The sequence below is a fragment of the Pistacia vera genome, unplaced genomic scaffold (genome assembly GCF_008641045.1).
Source record: "Pistacia vera cultivar Batoury unplaced genomic scaffold, PisVer_v2 Contig210, whole genome shotgun sequence".
NCBI lineage: Eukaryota > Viridiplantae > Streptophyta > Magnoliopsida > Sapindales > Anacardiaceae > Pistacia > Pistacia vera.
This window is the reverse complement of record NW_022196014.1, coordinates 174059-192355: the sequence shown is the minus strand read 5'-3', so window position 1 is coordinate 192355 and position 18297 is coordinate 174059. Positions and strand designations below refer to the sequence as shown.

The window sequence follows — 18297 nt, the reverse complement described above, 5'->3', positions numbered from 1 at the left end:
CTCGAGCTCGACATATTACTGTTAGGTTTACGACATTTTATTTGTACTGTTTGGTTTACGAACCAAACACCAACAATAGACAGCCGACACAACATTTTAACTCTTCCAGACTACTCTCTCAGACAAAATACCCTAATCGCTTCACTTAATCATCTTCATTCGGAAAAATCTATTGAAGGCTTCATCCAACTTTTACCTTAGAATCTCCAATACCCATAACCTATTGAATCCTAAATCGAAGCCCCCAAGCCTTGAGAGGTAAATCAGTGAAGCACTCTTCTAAATCCGTGAATATCAGTGGATTTTCGAAACCCCCAACCTTTAAGAGGTAAATTTCTTGAAATAAAACCCAAGGGCTGTTATTGTTTTTGGGTTTTGATATTTTTTGGGGTTTAATTGATAGTGTTTCAAATTGTGGTAAAACTCTCTTGCCAAATTGTGGTTTTAGTTTGGAAACTGTTAATCAAAGGATTGAACATGGTTGGTGAAAACTGGATGAGGGTATTCTGTATGCATTATTGTAGTTAGGGTATTCTCATGCATTATTGTAGTTTGGGTATTTTTTTAAAGTAGATCCCTGAGAAATGCTTTTATCACCCGTAATATTCCTTATGACATTGGAGAATACCCACAATGACTAAGTTGATATTAGAAACAAAATCTCAACTGCACTGCCATTAATTTCTTGGTTTTAATCAACGATTCATCTTTATTTTGCAGGGACTTGAGTTTCAACAACTTAATTGGTGAAGTGAAATCTCATAATACTTTATTCAGATCAAGTCTCTTACTTGTAAATTCATCAATCTTTCATCTTTCAATTTCAAAATCTTGATTATTGAAAAGTTAATAGTGATATGAGCCTTATGCCTTCCATTCAATATCCAGGTTTCGGTAAGAATTGTCTGTTCTCTGTTGGGAAACCTTCCGAGCCAAAAAGCAAAAATCTTCAAACCATGTAAGCCTTTGTTGAATATATATGACTGCATTTTTGTCCGTGTGTGTTTGTCTGCATATTATAACAAGTCTATGATAAATGCTACATTTTTTTTTTTTTTTTTTGTGTTATCTAGTTCTGTAATTATGTAGAGGATTTATGTGTGTGCCAGATGAATGTTGGTGTGAGAAATAGATTGACAAGAACAAAGGAAGATATAGTGTTACGTACCAATGTTGAATTTTTTGTATTGAACTTACATTGAGGGAGGTAGAATTAGATATAATAATGGTATTTCGGAAGATTAGGGGGATTGTGGCTCCTTGTCCCTAAAACATGATTCCTTCACTATTTACATGGCTTTGCATTAATATTGATGTTGGTTAGTTGAACATCATTGCATCATTTATTTTATTCTATCAGTCAAACTAACCAAAATTTCAATGACATTGATTTGATTGAATTATTAGAATGGGTCCATTTTGATTAAAGGGTTGGATTTACTTCAAATAAATTGAGATATGATAATGTTGCATATGGGAGTCGTTTATTCGATATAACATGTCTATATGAGATATGATAATAAATTTTACGATCCAAGTTGACAAAATTTTTTTCAAGGTTTACCATAGATAACATTTATCTATTATTATTGTAGTTCTCATAAATTCTTTATTTAGCTTATGCAGTTTTGGTAATCTATGGGAGAATCATCTGAAAACCAACTAATGTTGGATGATACAATTTCACCTTACATTGAGGACACAACAGATAGTGATGGAAGTGGGAGTGATGCTAGTGGTGAGCAAACTGAAGAGGGTGATGATAATCCATTTCAAAGGAGAAAAAGAGTTAAGACAATTTCTGTTATAGGTGACAGTTTCGATAAGATGAGGGAACAAGTTGCACAATGGGTGCTTATGCATGAGCATCCATTTACAATTGTGGAGGATGAGGGTTTTAACAATCTGCAAAGTTATTGTATGCCACAATGGGAAAAAATATCATGCGATACTAATAAAAATGATTGTGTGAAGCTGTATGAGAGGGAAAAGAAGAACTTGAAGACTTTGTTGAGGAATGTCAGTAAAATTAGCTTGACGACAGATTTATGGAATTCAAGTAGATTGAAAATCTATTACATGGTTCTGACAGGGCACTTTGTAGATAGTAATTGGAGGTTGACGAAACGTGTTCTAAACTTTGTTCGTATACCTCATCCTTAAGATGGTGTTCAGATTGTTGATTCCATTTATAACTGTTTGAAGGAATGGGGAATTGAAAATAAGGTCTACGCGATCTCAGTTGATAATTCTTCAGCTAATGATATGGCAATCAGGATTCTGAAGGAAAAATTTTCAATAAACAGGAAGCTCCTTTATGGAGGTAAATTGTTTCATGTTCGGTGTTGTGCACACATCTTAAATCTTATGGTTCAAGATTGTCTTCCTCAAATTAAGTACATCATTGAAGACATCTATGATAGTGTTTTATATATCAAGCTTACGGAGGGCAAACTTAACATTTTCTCGGAGATTGTGCAACAACTGCAATTGCCTTACCGAAAGCTCATTCTTGATTGTAGAACAAGGTGGACTTCTACTTATGAGATGTTGGCAACTGCACTTAAGTTCAAGGAAGTGTTTGCAAGATTCAAAGAAAGAGAGCCGCATTATAATTTTTGGCCAAACCTAGAAGATTGGGAGAAAGTAGATAAAGTTTGTGAAATTTTGAAAGTTTTCAATTCAGCTACTAATATCATCTCTGGGAGTGACTATCCAACTCCAAATTTATTTCTTATTGAAGTTTGTCGGGTGAAAGTGTTGTTGGATAAAAAGTCACAAGATGAAAATGAATTTATTCGAGACATGGTGAAAAAGATGAAAGACAAGTTTGATAAGTATTGGGAGGAATGTAATTTGTTTATAGCTGTAACTGCTGTCTTGGATCCTAGGTGCAAAATGAGGGTGATTGACTTTTGTTTCTCTAAAATGTATCATGAGCATGAAGCACAAGAAAATATTATGAGAGTTCAAGAGGTCTTATATGAGCTTTATGGGGAATATGTGGCTGAAAATCAATCTTCTAGTAATGACCATACTATTGAAACCGAAGTGATTGGTGGGGTGAATGTAGAAGATGAATCTTCTGGTTGGTCAGAATTTGCGCAATTTCTGAGAGCACAAAAATCTGAATTAGATTGTTATCTGGAAGAGGGATGTCATAGATGTAAGGGGGATCCAAATGCATTTGATGCTTTAAAGTGGTGGAAGGCGTACAATTTGGAGTATCCTATCTTATCTATGATGGCTCGTGATATACTAGCCATTCCTATCACCACGGTGGCTTCCACGGATACTTATAGTGCAGGAAGTAGAGTTATTGATGATTATCGAGCTTCATTGTCTCAAGAAACAGTGCAAATGTTACTATGTGGAGGTGATTGGTGTCGCAATCTCAATGGAGTGAAGAAAATAAACGAAGTAAATTCCATTTATTAAAATTATAAAAGTATTTTGACCTTTTTATTTAGTAGTTACTTTTATGTTAGTTTAACTTAAACTTTTTTTGGACAGGAAAAACTGACACGTCCAGCAGCTTTTCCTTGAAAAGAGTTGGGTGGATCTGACAACAAAATCACAACTCTCACTCCTAAAATTATTTGACTGCCCAAGATGAATCACAATATGGCCGATTTTCATAATTACATTCAGAAAGTTCAAAATTATCAAAAACAATATAAAGTTCTTCATATATTTACGACTATAACTATGAATTTGGTCAAAAAAATCTGAAAATACATACCCCATGAATCTATGATAACATTTTAGGGCACTGACATGTTTTTAGAAGTACAAAAAATGGAGCTTTCAATAAATGGTTCAGTGTTTTTGATACCTAACAATATACACAGATGAGTCCAACCTGAAGAGTAACATACAATTTTTGAAGTGTATAACTGGACAGTGAGTGTTGAAGCCAGGAGAAAAGAAAGAAAGAAAGGACACGTGATGAACAACCTCCATACAAGCCTAGGGTAGGTATACGCAAAAACAATAGTGAAACAAGTAAAAACAATTTCATATTCTGTTAATTTGCGAGATCAAAGCGTTTATTAAGTATACAATAATTTCCCAGACAGCACATGATGATGCATGAACTCTAATTTTCAAGATGTGAAAGTGCAATTGTAAAAGATTTTATTTATGTTCATAAGTTTCTTTGGTCAATTCTGATTTACCGTATTTGAACTTATGGTCACTCCAGGTACAAGTAATTTTCTTCTATTACTCATGGAAAGCATGTTGAAGGCAGGTCCAACAACCAGAAAAAAAAAAAAAAAAAAATTATATCAACACTTGTGTCACATGTGGCAATTCAACCTTTATTTTCCTGATTGCAGCATATGCTTTAGTTGCTCCCCAGAGAAACAAACCAAAATGATGTCATTGGGGGATCGCCTATTCTCCAGCCACTCCTTGAAGCTCAGAAGTAACAGCTGCAAACATAAGTTATAAGCATCAGTTATTAAAGGAAATGGCAGAACTTTCCATGTAAGAGAAAAGGGGTTGGGCAAAAAGAATATATTATCTGCAGTACACACTCATCAGGAATCATGCTTAGAATCTTCTTTATCTTTCTCACTTGAAAATATTTGTAGACTTGAAAGCAGTTTTTTTCCTCAAAGAATTCCCTTAGAACGTCAGTATATGATCTGCAGAGCTAGGGTGTCTTAGTAGATTAACAATGGAGCAAAATAAGAAAACCATAATATGTATCGACACTTACACTGGAAAGATGAAGTGCAGGACCGGCAGAGAAAACATCTTATTACTATTTTCATTGCTGTGAACATATTGCAAAATATACAACTTCAATTAAACTTAATGCTAACAAAAGTCTCCCACAATTCAACTTTATCAGAACAGGATAAGCACCTTGTATACATGAAATAGTCATCAGTAGCTCCTCTCTGTTCATTTGTCAACCCATAGAGTGATGGCAGTACAATTGAACTTTCTTGCCTCATGACACATATATGTGAGTAAAAGAAAACATAATAACTCTTATCGAATTACCTTCTCGCTTTTCCATCACAAACCCATCACAAACCTAACAATGAACCAAGACACCATTGTACACCCAAAGAATATGACTAAAACAAAAACCATCTGTACCATAAAATTCAATGGGCAGTGTCAAAATCGAGAAATCGTCATATTACTTTCAACCATGCATCTATGCTCATTATATTACACATGCTAATGTACATGAGCATTGTGAACCTAGCCCATAATAAAACATAAAGATGCAATAAAGAGATCAAATCTGCTTTAGTTCTTCAATATCACTGCATATGCAATTTAACTATAGCTATGAAGCTCCAGCAACTGGACAATGTGGCAATAAATGGAGCATATGTACTGTATGATATGAACCAATAAGACTTCCTTATATGTAAATTTGAACTCAAATTTATTACTTTTATCACAATACTACAGTCTGCATTATACATCACATGCACCTAAAAAAAAATTGAGGGCTTATGTAAGACAAAAGATAAGAGGCTCAAATTGAGGCTTATGTATGACAAAAATTTGAGCTCCACCTAAAACAAAATAATGATAGCACAGCAGGACCTACGAGGATATCAAAAGATAAAAGGCTGAATAGTAGATATTTCATTGATAAGAGGTACTTCCTGGCATTGTGCCCCTTCTTAATATGGAAACCCTATAACTTTCCAAATAAATAGTAACTGTTAGGGCTTATGTATTCATGCTCACTTAGTTTCATGTTGCCTACATGAACTAATAAACAGCAAACTAGTTCCTTAGTTCCTTAAGACAGATACATTGTCAGTACGAAAACAAAAGAAAATGTAAAGAAACGCTATAATTAAAGTTTGAGAAACAACAAGATCTTACATCTATAGTGTATATAGGCCGTATATATATTTTAAATGGACACTTTTCTTTGATTGCATTTCCAGCTCAGATGCACCATTGAAAGACTGGAAACTCAGATAGTCATTATCCAGAGTGAAAGAAAATCTTTTTTGGCCGAAGTAGGAGTTGTCGCAACCTGGATGCTTCCCATCAAACAATTAAGTGGAATGATCACAGATGAAATAACCACTAGTTTGTGCGTGCCTGTGAGTGCATAAGGATGGTTAGAATTGAAGCCGTCAGGAATAACAGGTTCTTGGTCAGGACGGTCGATCAACATTTTCTTCTCCCATTCTTGATTTCCTGCTTTGTCATGCTTAATTAAACCTAAAAATCAAAACACAAAGTATCACTGTTTCAGAATAGATAATCAATTATCAATATTCGAACCAGTGAAAACTTACACTTGCAGGCAAGTCAACCAAATCGATGAGCGAACACCAAATCTTATGGCAAGAGAGGATGCAACGAGTCGAGTCGAGTCGAGGCCGGGCTCGACTCGAGTCGAGTAGCTCGCCTGTCGAGTCGAGTTCGAGCCCTCGAGCTCGACATATTACTGTTAGGTTTACGACATTTTTTGTGCTGTTAGGTTTACGAACCAAACACCAGCATTAGACAGCCGACACAACATTTCAACCCTTCCAGCCTACTCTCTCAAACAAAATACCCTAATCGCTTCACTTAATCATCTTCATCGGAAAACTTATTGAAAATCGTTGGCTTCATCCAACTTTTACCTTAAAATCTCCAATACCTAAACTTATGAACCATAAATCGAAACCCCCAACCTTGAGAGGTAAATCAGCGAAGCACTCTTCTAAATCCGTGAATATCAGTGGATTTTTGAAACCCCAAACCTTTGAGAGGTAAATTTCTTGAAATAAAACCCAGGGTTGTTATTGTTTTGGGATTTGATATTTGTGGGTTTAATTGATAATGCTAGTGTTCATTCAGTAATTTTGCAACTAGAAAGAAAGCAAAGACCTACAGGCTATAGCTACAAAACTGCAGACTGAGGATTGAGGTAAAACTCTCTTACCAACTTGTGGCTTTAGTTGGAAACTGTAAATTAAATGATTGAACATGCTTGGTGAAAACTGGATGAGGTATTCTGAATGTATTATTGTAGTTTGGGTATTTTTATATTATTGTTGTTTGGGTATTTTTTATATGTAGATTCCTTATGACATTGGAGATACCAACAGTTAATGACCAAGTTGATATTAGAAACAAATCTCAACTGCACTGCCACTAATTTCTTGGTTTTAATCAACGATTATCTTATTTTGGAGGGATTGAGTTTCAACAACTTACTGGTGAAATCTCGAGTGCTTTATTCAATATCAGTCCTCTTACTGACTGTAAATTCATCAATCTTTCATCTATCAATTTCAAGATCTGATTATTGAAAAGTTAATAGTTTGATTTAAATTTTGATATGAGCCTTATGCCTTCCATTCAAATCCAGGTTTTGGAAACACTTGTCTGTCGGGAGACCACTGCATTTCTGCGCGGTGTGTCTGATTTAAAAAAGTTAATTTTCCATTTATTTATTTATATATATATTTTTTTTTTATGTGTTTGTTCTATAATTTTGTAGAGAATTTATGGAGCAGCTGATCCTATTAATGGGGTGGAAGGCGTACAATTTGGAGTATCCTATCTTATCTATGATGGCTCGTGATATACTAGCCATTCCTATCACCACGGTGGCTTCCACGGATACTTATAGTGCAGGAAGTAGAGTTATTGATGATTATCGAGCTTCATTGTCTCAAGAAACAGTGCAAATGTTACTATGTGGAGGTGATTGGTGTCGCAATCTCAATGGAGTGAAGAAAATAAACGAAGTAAATTCCATTTATTAAAATTATAAAAGTATTTTGACCCTTTTATTTAGTAGTTACTTTTATGTTAGTTTAACTTAAACTTTTTTTTTTTTTTTTCCTTTTTGTATTTTAGGAAGAACTAGAGGAGATGATACTTCCTATCCCTTCACTTGATGAAATTCAGAAGACTGTTTGATCCTGCCTTGGTCGTATTGCTGCTGATAGTGCAAATAGGTTCTGCTAACAGGTAACTCTAACTTCATTTCTCCCAAATTCTCTTGGATTCATGCAAATGACGTATTTCTGAGGTGGTTTTCTTAATCAAGACATGTTTTTTATTATCATATCCGGGAAACAAGTGAAGGGAGTAGCAAATTACCTGAAACTGGGGATGAGAGATTGTGAGAAATGAAACCATGATTTGACACTGGCAGAGTTAAATATAAAACCTTCACAGAATGAAGATACTAGTAAACATTCTGTTTTTGATTACTTTGAATAAAATGTACCACTTAGAAACTTGCACCTTTATGTTTTGTATTGCTGTGTATTTGCCATAAAGTGTATTAATTTTATCAGGAGTTGCATTTACTTGGTTGTTTAAAATTTTTTCTGCAATTTGATTATGGTTGGCAAATGATATGGAACTGTCTGATGCATGGGTTACCAATATTCAACAATCTAACCACAGTTGCAAGTTTTTTGTTGGCTGAGTTCTTTTTTGAATTAGATATAATTGTTTGAGAATATTTTGCCTGTTCTATTGGTTATGAAGCCTGTGTTTGCTTCTAGGATCTGACTTCGAGATGTACAATGAATATAGATGGTGGGTAGTGTCAAGAGATTTTTCTTTTTTGCTGATGCCTTTAATCACTTAGGTTCAAAAGTTGAGAACATTTTTCTTGTCAATTAATTGGAATCCCATGTATTTGCTTCTGGGACTGATTTGATAACTTCTCTTGTTGCAAGGCTCTCTGGTCCTTATGTTCTGTTTATAAGATGTATCTATAGAGGTAAACTTTGATAAAGGTTTGAGTATGTGGATGAAACAGTAATGTAAATGCAATCTGTATTATTTTGCTATCTCTGTGTATAATCTGGCATAACATTGAATGATATCAGTTCTGGTATGTAATGTAGACCAATATTACTATGTTGCAATGAGAAATGTCTCATACAATGTGCATTTGTGTTCATTTATGCAGGTTGATGCTGTTTGTTTTGGAGCTCCAATATCAGTTTTCATGACCCTTATATATGGAAAGCTTGAGCAAGAACTTCATGCAGTATGTACTAACATGAGAGCTCATTCATGGGGACTCGGTTTATTATATTTGCTGCTAGATTGATGTAGTTGAATGCATGGTTATATGTTAAATTTTGCTACTCGTACGAAGAGATATTCCATAATTTTATCTCTACTATCTCTAATCTTTTATGTAAGTGCTTATTTTATATAAGTTTATCAAAACCACAGTGATGTTATAGATCCCTCATAATTTATCTTAGTAAATCCTTTTTTTTTTTTTTTTTTTTTAAATTAACCCTATTAATTTTTTTAAACATAACTAAATGATTAAATAAACTCTATCCATTTACAAAATAATCCTTGCCTTTATATTTTTACTACTCATGTTATACTTTCTCGATCCTTGTTTTATATATACTCTTCTTTTTATTTATATTTTATCTCCATTTAATATATCAATAAAGTATACAAAAATATAAAAAATAAAAAACTTATAAATTTTGCAAATGTGCAAATTAATTGAATATTTGAAAGAGTAACATATGATAAAATAAACCCAAATTATATGTTATTGATAAAACTCATTTTATCTTTGATTATTTCAAAATAAAATTAGGGTTTATGATGTAGAAAAGGAAATATAAATTTTAAAGTAATAGTAAAAGTACACGAGATGGTAAATTAATCTAGAGAAACGTGAAATGTTGAAAGCACTACCAACTCAGAATTCTTAGTTAGCTGTAGTTTAGCATTGTAGAAACTTTGAATCTCCTCCTGCAACAACCATGAATTACAAAGTTAAATTCTGTATTTTTCTTGAATTCTTGCTAGCTTATTTGCTTTCTTTATCTAACGATATATTGTTTCAACAAAAGAATAATTGAGTTTATTGTCATTGAGTAATTTACCTTTCAAGATTTTAGCAGAGGCTGCAAGAATGATGATCTGAAAAACATGATTGATTTCCCAAGTGTGGTTTTCTCCCATTCTGCCACCAAGCAAAACATTTAAGAATTAATGCTACAAGAAAAACAAATTCCATGTTGCGTACATGGAAAACTGACAGTCCAGCAGCTTTTCCTTGAAAAGAGTTGGGTGGATCTGACAACAAAATCACAACTCTCACTCCTAAAATTATTTGACTGCCCAAGATGAATCACAATATGGCCGCATTTTCATAATTACATTCAGAAAGTTCAAAATTATCAAAAACAATATAAAGTTCTTCATATATTTTACGACTATAACTATGAATTTGGTCAAAAAAATCTGAAAATACATACCCACTGAAATCTATGATAACATTTTAGGGCACTGACATGTTTTTAGAAGTACAAAAAATGGAGCTTTCAATAAATGGTTCATGTGTTTTGATACCTAACACATATACACAGATGAGTCCAACCTGAAGAGTAACATACATATTTTTGCAAGTGTATAACTGACAGTGAGTGTTGAAGCCAGGAGAGAAAAGAAAAGAAAGGACACGTGATGAACAAACCTCCATATCAAGCCTAGGGTAGGTATACGCAAACACAATAGTGAACAAAGTAAAAACAATTTCATATTCTGTTAATTTGCGAGATCAAAGCCTGTTATATTAAGTATACAATAATTTCCCAGACAGCCACATGATGATGCATGAACTCCTAATTTTCAAGATGTGAAAGTGCAATTGTAAAAGATTCTTATTTATGTTCATAAGTTTCTTTTGGTCAATTCTGATTTACCGTATCTTGAACTTATGGTCACTCCAGGTACAAGTTAATTTTCTTCTATTACTCATGGAAAGCATGTTGAAGGCAGGTCCAAACAACCAGAAAAAAAAAAAAAAAAAAATTAATATCAACACTTGTGTCACATGTGGCAATTCAACCTTTTATTTTCCTGATTGCAGCATATGCTTTAGTTGCTCCCACCGAGAAACAAACCAAAATTGATGTCATTGGGGGATCGCCTATTCTCCAGCCACTTCCCTTGAAGCTCAGAAGTAACAGCTGCAAACATAAGTTATAAAGCATCAGTTATTAAAGGAAATGGCAGACCTTTCCATGTAAGAGAAAAGGGGGTTGGGGCAAAAAGAATATATTATCTGCAGTACACACTCATCAGGAATCATGCTTAGAATCTTCTCTTATCTTTCCTCACTTGAAAATATTTGTAGACTTGAAAGCAGTTTTTCCTCAAAGAATTCCCTTAGAACGTCAGTATATGATCTGCAGAGCTAGGGTGTCTTAGTAGATTAAACAATGGAGCAAAATAAGAAAACCATAATATGTATCGACACTTACACTGGGAAAGAATGAAGTGCAGGACCCGGCAGAGAAAACATCTTATTACTATTTTCATTGCTGTGAACATATTGCAAAATATACAACTTCAATTAAACTTAATGCTAACAAAAGTCTCCCACAATTCCAACTTTATCCCAGAACAGGATACAGCACCTTGTATACATGAAATAGTCATCAGTAGCTCCTCTCTGTTCATTTGTCAACCCATAGAGTGATGGCAGTACAATTGAACTTTCTTTGCCTCATGACACATATATGTGAGTAAAAGAAAACATAATTCAACTCTTTATCGAATTACCTTCTCGCTTTTCCATCACAAACCCCATCACAAACCTAACAATGAACACCAAGACACCCATTGTACACCCAAAGAATATGACTAAAACAAAAACCATCTGTACCATAAAATTCAATGGGCAGTGTCAAAATCGAGAATACGTCATATTACTTTCAACCATGCATCTATGCTCATATATAATACACATGCTAATGTACATGAGCATTGTGAACCTAGCCCATAATAAAACATAAAGATGCAAAATAAAGAGATCAAATCTGCTTTAGTTCTTCAATATCACTGCATATGCAATTTAACTATAGCTATGAAGCTCCAGCAACTGGACAATGTGGCAATAAATGGAGCATATGTACTGTATGATACATGAACCAATAAGACTTCCATTATATGTAAATTTTGAACTCAAATTTATTACTTTTATCACAATACTACAGTCTGCATTATACATCACATGCACCTAAAAAAAAATTGAGGGCTTATGTAAGACAAAAGATAAGAGGCTCAAATTTGAGGCTTATGTATGACAAAAATTTGAGCTCCACCTAAAACAAAATAATGATAGCACAGCAGGACCTACCGAGGATATCAAAAGATAAAAGGCTGAAATAGTAGATATTTCATTGATAATGAGAGTAACTTCCTGGCATTGTGCCCCTTCTTAATATGGAAACCCTATAACTTTCCAAATAAATAGTAACTGTTATAGGGCTTATGTATTCATGCTCACTTAGTTTCATGTTGCCTACATGAACTAATAAACAGCAAACTAGTTCCTTAGTTCCTTAAGACAGATACATTGTCAGTACGAAAACAAAAGAAAATGTTAAAGAAACGCTATAATTAAAAGTTATGAGAAACAACAAGATCTTACATCTATAGTGTATATAGGCCGTATATATATTTTAAATGGACACTTTTCTTTGATTGCATTTTCCAGCTCAGATGCACCATTGAAAGACTGGAAACTCAGATAAGTATCATTATCCAGAGTGAAAGAAAATTCTTTTTGGCCGAAGTAGGAGTTGTCGCAACCTGGATGCTTCCCATCAAACAATTAAGTGGAATGATCACAGATGAAATAACCACTAGTTTGTGCGTGCCTGTGAGTGCATAAGGATGGTTAGAATTGAAGCCGTCAGGAATAACAGGTTCTTGGTCAGGACGGTCGATCAACATTTCTTCTCCTCCATTCTTGATTTCCTGCTTTGTCATGCTTAATTATTAAACCTAAAAATCAAACAACAAAGTTACTCACTGTTTCAGAATAGATAATCAAATTATCAATATTCGAACCAGTGAAAACTTACACTTGCAGGCAAGTCAACCAAATCGATGAGCGAACACCAAATCTTATGGCAAGAGAGGGATGCAAACGAGTCGAGTCGAGTCGAGCCCGGGCTCGACTCGAGCTCGAGTAGCTCGCCTGTCGAGTCGAGTTCGAGCCCTCGAGCTCGACATATTACTGTTAGGTTTACGACATTTTATTTGTGCTGTTAGGTTTACGAACCAAACACCAGCATTAGACAGCCGACACAACATTTCAACTCTTCCAGCCTACTCTCTCAAACAAAATACCCTAATCGCTTCACTTAATCATCTTCATTCGGAAAAATCTATTGAAAATCGTTGGCTTCATCCAACTTTTACCTTAAAATCTCCAATACCTATAACATATTGAACCATAAATCGAAACCCCCAACCTTTGAGAGGTAAATCAGCGAAGCACTCTTCTAAATCCGTGAATATCAGTGGATTTTTGAAACCCCAAACCTTTGAGAGGTAAATTTCTTGAAATAAAACCCAAGGGTTGTTATTGTTTTGGGGCTTTGATATTTTTTGGGTTTAATTGATAATGCTAGTGTTTCATTTCAGTAATTTTGCAACTAGAAAGAAAGCAAAGACCTACAGCTACAAAACTGCAGACTGAGGATTGAGGTAAAACTCTCTTACCAACTTGTGGCTTTAGTTTGGAAACTGTAAATTAAATGACTGAACATGCTTGGTGAAAACTAGATGAGGGTATTCTGAATGTATTATTGTAGTTTGGGTATTTTTATGTATTATTGTTGTTTGGGTATTTTTTATATGTAGATTGCTTATGACATTGGAGAATACCAACAGTTAATGACCAAGTTGATATTAGAAACAAAATCTCAACTGCACTGCCACTAATTTCTTGGTTTTAATCAACGATTCATCTTTATTTTGGAGGGATTTGAGTTTCAACAACTTAACTGGTGAAATCTCGAGTGCTTTATTCAATATCAGTTCTCTTACTGACTTGTAAATTCATCAATCTTTCATCTATCAATTTCAAGATCTTGATTATTGAAAAGTTAATAGTTTGATTTAAATTTTGATATGAGCCTTATGCCTTCCATTCAATATCCAGGTTTTGGAAACAATTGTCTGTCGGGAGACCACCTGCATTTCTGCGCGTGTGTGTCTGCATATTATAAAAAGTTAATAGTTACCATTTATTTATTTATATATATATTTTTTTTTTATGTGTTTGTTCTATAATTTTGTAGAGAATTTATGTGTGCCAGATGATAATGTTGAATTATTAGAATGGGTCGATTTAGATTAAAGGGTTGGATTTACTTCAAATAAATTAAGATATGGGAGTCGTTTATATGATATAATATGTCTATATGAGATATGATAATAAATTTTACGATCCAAGTTGACAAAATTTTTTTCAAGGTTTACCATAGATTCCATTTATCTACTCTTGTTGTAGTTCTCATAAATTCTTTATTTAGCTTATGCAGTTTTGGTAATCTAATGGAAGAATCATCTGAAGATCAACTAATGTTGGATGATACAATTTCACCTTACACTGTTGACACAATTGATACTGATGGAAGTGCAAGCAATGTTAAAACATTTTCTGTTATAAGTGACAGTTTCGATATGGTGAAGATGAGAGAACTAGTTGCACAATGGGTGCTTATGCATGAGCATCCATTTACAATTGTAGAGGATGAGGGTTTTAACAATCTGCAAAGTTATTGCATGCCACAATGGGAAAAAATATCATGCGATACTAATAAAAATGATTGTGTGAAATTGTATGAGATGGAAAAAAAGAAGTTGAAGACTTTGTTGAGGAATGTTAGTAAAATTAGCTTGACGACAGATTTATGGAATTCAAGTAATCTGAATATTGAGTACATGGTTCTGACAGGGCATTTTGTAGATAGTAATTGGAGGTTGACGAAACGTGTTCTCAACTTTGTTCATATACCTCATCCTCACGGTGGTGTCCAAATTGTTGATTCCATTTACAACTGTTTAAAGGAATGGAGAATTGAAAATAAGGTCTACGCGATCTCAGTTGATAATTCTTCAACTAGTGATGTGGCAATCAGGATTCTGAAGGAAAAAATTTCAATAAACAGGAAGCTTCTTTGTGGAGGTAAATTGTTTCATGCTCGATGTTGTGCACATCTTAAATCTTATGGTTCAAGATTGTCTTCCTCAAATTAAGGACATCATTGAAGACATCTATGATAGTGTTTTATATATCAAGCTTACGGAGGGCAAACTTATCATTTTCTCGGAGATTGTGCAACAGTTGCAGTTGCCTTATCGAAAGCTCATTCTTGATTGTAGAACGAGGTGGACTTCTACTTATGAGATGTTGGCAACTGCTCTGAAGTTCAAAGAGGTGTTTGCAAGATTCAAAGAAAGAGAGCCGCATTATAATTTTTGGCCAAACCTAGAAGATTGGGAGAAAGTAGAGAAAGTTTGTGAAATTTTAAAAGTTTTCAATTCTACCACTAATATCATCTCTGGGAGTGACTATCCAACTTCAAATGTATTTCTTATCGAAGTTTGTCGGGTGAAAGTATTGTTGGATAAAAAGTCACAAGATGAAAATGAATTTATTCAAGACATGGTGAAGAAGATGAAAGACAAGTTTGATAAGTATTGGGAAGAATGTAATTTGTTGATGGCTATAGCAGCTGTCTTGGATCCTAGGTGCAAAATGAAGGTGATCGACTTTTGCTTCTCTAAAATGTATCCTAAGCATGAAGCACGAGAAAATATTCTAAGAGTTCAAGAGGCCTTATCTGAGCTTTATGGGGAATATGTGGTTGAAAATCAATCTTCTATTGATGACCATATTGTTGAAACCGATCTGATTGGTGGGGTAAATGTGATAGATGAATCTTCTGGTTGGTCAGAATTTGCGCAGTTTCTGAGGGCACAAAAATCTGAATTAGATTGTTATCTGGAAGAGGGATGTCATAGATGTAAAGGGGATCCAAATGCATTTGATGCTTTAAAGTGGTGGGAGGCAAACAATTTGGAGTATCCTATCTTATCTATGATGGCTTGTGATATACTAGTCATTCCTATCACCACAGTGGCTTCCGAAGATACTTATAGTGCTGGAAGTAGAGTTATTGATGATTATCGAGCTTCATTGTCTCAAGAAACAGTGCAAATGTTACTATGTGGAGGTGATTGGCGTCGCAATCTCAATGGAGTGAAGAAAATAAACAAAGTAAGTTCCATTTATTAAAATTATTATAGTATTTTGGCCCTTTTATTTAGTAGTTACTTTTATTTTAGTTTAATTTAAACTTTTTTTTTTCCTTTTTGTATTTTAGGAAGAACTAGAGGAGATTATACTTCCTATCCCTTCATTTGATGAAATTCAGAAGACAGTTTGATCCTGCCTTGGTCATAGTGCTGCTGATAATGCAGAATTGCAGATAGATTCTGCTAACAGGTAACTCTAACTTCATTTCTCCCAAATTCTTTTGGATTCATGCAAATGACTTACTTCTGAGGTGGTTTTCTTAATCAAGAGCATGTTTTTTATTATCATATCCGGGAAACAAGTGAAGGGAGTAGCAAATTACCTGAAACTGGGGATGAGAGACTGTGAGAAATGAAACCATGATTTGACAGTGGCAAAGTTAAATATAAAACCTTCACAGAATGAAAATACTAGTAAACATTCTGTTTTGTATTGTTTTTGAATAAAAAATACCACTTGGCAACTTGCACCTTTCTGGTTTGTGGTGTTGTTTATTTCGCATAAAGTGTATTAATCTTATCAGGAGTTGCATTTACTTTGTTGTATAAATATTTTTTGCAAATGATATGGAACTGTCTGATGCATGGGTTTCCAATATTCAGAAAATCTAAGTGTCTAACCACAATTGTAAGTTTTTTGTTGGCCGAGTTCTTTTATGAATTATATTTAATTGTTTGAGAATATTTTGCCTGTTCTATTGGTTAGGAAGCCTGTATTTGCTTCTAGGATCTGAATTCGAGATGTACAATGAATATAGATGGTGGATAGATGGTGGGTACTGGGTAGGGTCAAGCGTTTTTACTTTTTGCTGATGCCTTTAATCACTTAGGTTCAAAAGTTGAGAACATTTTTCTTGTCAATTAACTGGAATCCCATGTATTTGCTTCTGGGGCTGATTTGATATGTTGCTTCTAGTGTAGTCTCAAGCAAATTTATCTTCTCTTGTTGCAAGGTCTCTCTGATTTGATATGCTGCTTCTAGGGTAGTCTCAAGCAAATTTGAAAGGTAAACTTTGATAAACGTTGGAGTATGTGGATGAAATAGTAATGTAAGAGCAATCTGTTTTATTTTGCTATCTTTGTGTATAATCTGGCATAACATTTAATGTTACCAGTTCTGGTATGTAATGTAGACCAACATTCATGCAGGTTGATGCTGTTTTGGACCTCCAATATCCATTTTCACATGACCCTTATATATGGAAGCTTTTGAGCAAGAACGTCACACAGCCTGGTTAAGATTGCAGTATGTACTAAACATCAGAACTCATTCATGGGGAGTCAATTTATTATATTTGCTGCTAGATTGATGTAGTTGAATGAATGGTTATATGTTAAATTTTGCTACTCCTATGCAGAGATATTCGGTAAATTTTATCTCTAATATCTAATCTTATATATTAGTTTGTCACGACGTTTAGATTGATCATCCTATAATTACCATCATACCATAACCGTTATAAGTGATGTTATAGATCCCTCATTCTTCTACTCATGTTATACTTTCTCAATCCTTGTTTTATATATACGCTTCTTTTTATTTATATTTTATCTTCATTTAATATATCAATCAAATATAAAAAAAAAAATTGAAACAATAAAATAGGTTAAAATAAACCCAAAAAAATAATTGGTATATGTTATTTATCAAACTCATTTTATCTTAATTATTTCAAAAATAAAATTAGAACTTATGAGGTAGAAAAGGAAACAAAAATTTTAAATTAGGTCGAACGACTTACACATACCCAAGGTTTGCCGTAATGATAAAGTGGTACCTAAAAGGTTTTGAAACAACAAATAGATACCTACAGTTATGTATTGTTAGTGATTTCTGTTTGGTAATAGTGAAAAAACTAGAATGCCCTTGAAAGTTCGATATTTTAGTTTTATGTAAATTTAAAAATTTCTAAAAAACCCCCTAGGTTTGCTAATTTAACTAAACACCCCAGTATATAAAAGTTTTGTAAAATGATAAAAACACCCCCACCACCTGCAGTGCCAGATTCCGGCCACCACCGCCGAAATCTGGCTGACAAATTGCGTTACGAAATAGACCCGTTGGATCTGTGTCGTAACGCGTCGATCTGGCCTTCTCCGGCTAGATCCGTGGGCAGATCTATGTCCAGATCTGGCCGTCGAGAGTTTTGCGGCCTCGACGGCCAGATCGATGCGTTACGACACAGA

At 34.1% G+C, this 18297-nt stretch overlaps 1 protein-coding gene and 1 long non-coding RNA gene across 11 annotated transcripts; one reads left to right on the top strand and one right to left on the bottom strand.

Annotated features, from left to right (window-relative positions):
* The first annotated feature begins 85 nt into the window (after nt 1-85).
* On the top strand, nt 86-17494 carry LOC116129294 (zinc finger BED domain-containing protein RICESLEEPER 2-like). Of its 7 annotated transcripts, none has more exons than XM_031415036.1 (7): nt 86-328; nt 721-793; nt 889-958; nt 1627-3210; nt 7527-7736; nt 7849-7962; nt 8921-9141. In XM_031415036.1, exons 4-6 carry the CDS (start codon nt 2266-2268, stop codon nt 7909-7911), a joined length of 1218 nt encoding a protein of 405 aa, XP_031270896.1. In that variant the 5' UTR covers nt 86-328; nt 721-793; nt 889-958; nt 1627-2265; the 3' UTR covers nt 7912-7962; nt 8921-9141. The 7 variants fall into 7 exon arrangements, with proteins under 7 accessions (XP_031270896.1, XP_031270897.1, XP_031270903.1 ...); XM_031415037.1 differs by having other exon boundaries at nt 1618-3210; XM_031415040.1 differs by lacking the exons at nt 86-328; nt 721-793; nt 889-958; ... (2 more) ...; nt 7849-7962; nt 8921-9141 and adding exons at nt 6652-6752; nt 6841-6910; nt 14331-16072; ... (1 more) ...; nt 17064-17116; nt 17260-17494.
* On the bottom strand, nt 9590-12999 carry LOC116129295. 4 transcript variants are annotated; one of them, XR_004127888.1, is made up of 6 exons: nt 12864-12999; nt 11256-12783; nt 11070-11180; nt 10841-10961; nt 9873-9952; nt 9590-9738 (listed from the first exon to the last, which is right to left on the bottom strand). It is a non-coding gene; the product is annotated as an uncharacterized LOC116129295 (long non-coding RNA). The 4 variants fall into 4 exon arrangements; XR_004127887.1 differs by having other exon boundaries at nt 10841-11180; nt 11256-11315; nt 11412-12783; XR_004127886.1 differs by having other exon boundaries at nt 10841-11180; nt 11256-11653; nt 12428-12783.
* Nucleotides 17495-18297: the final 803 nt, after the last annotated feature.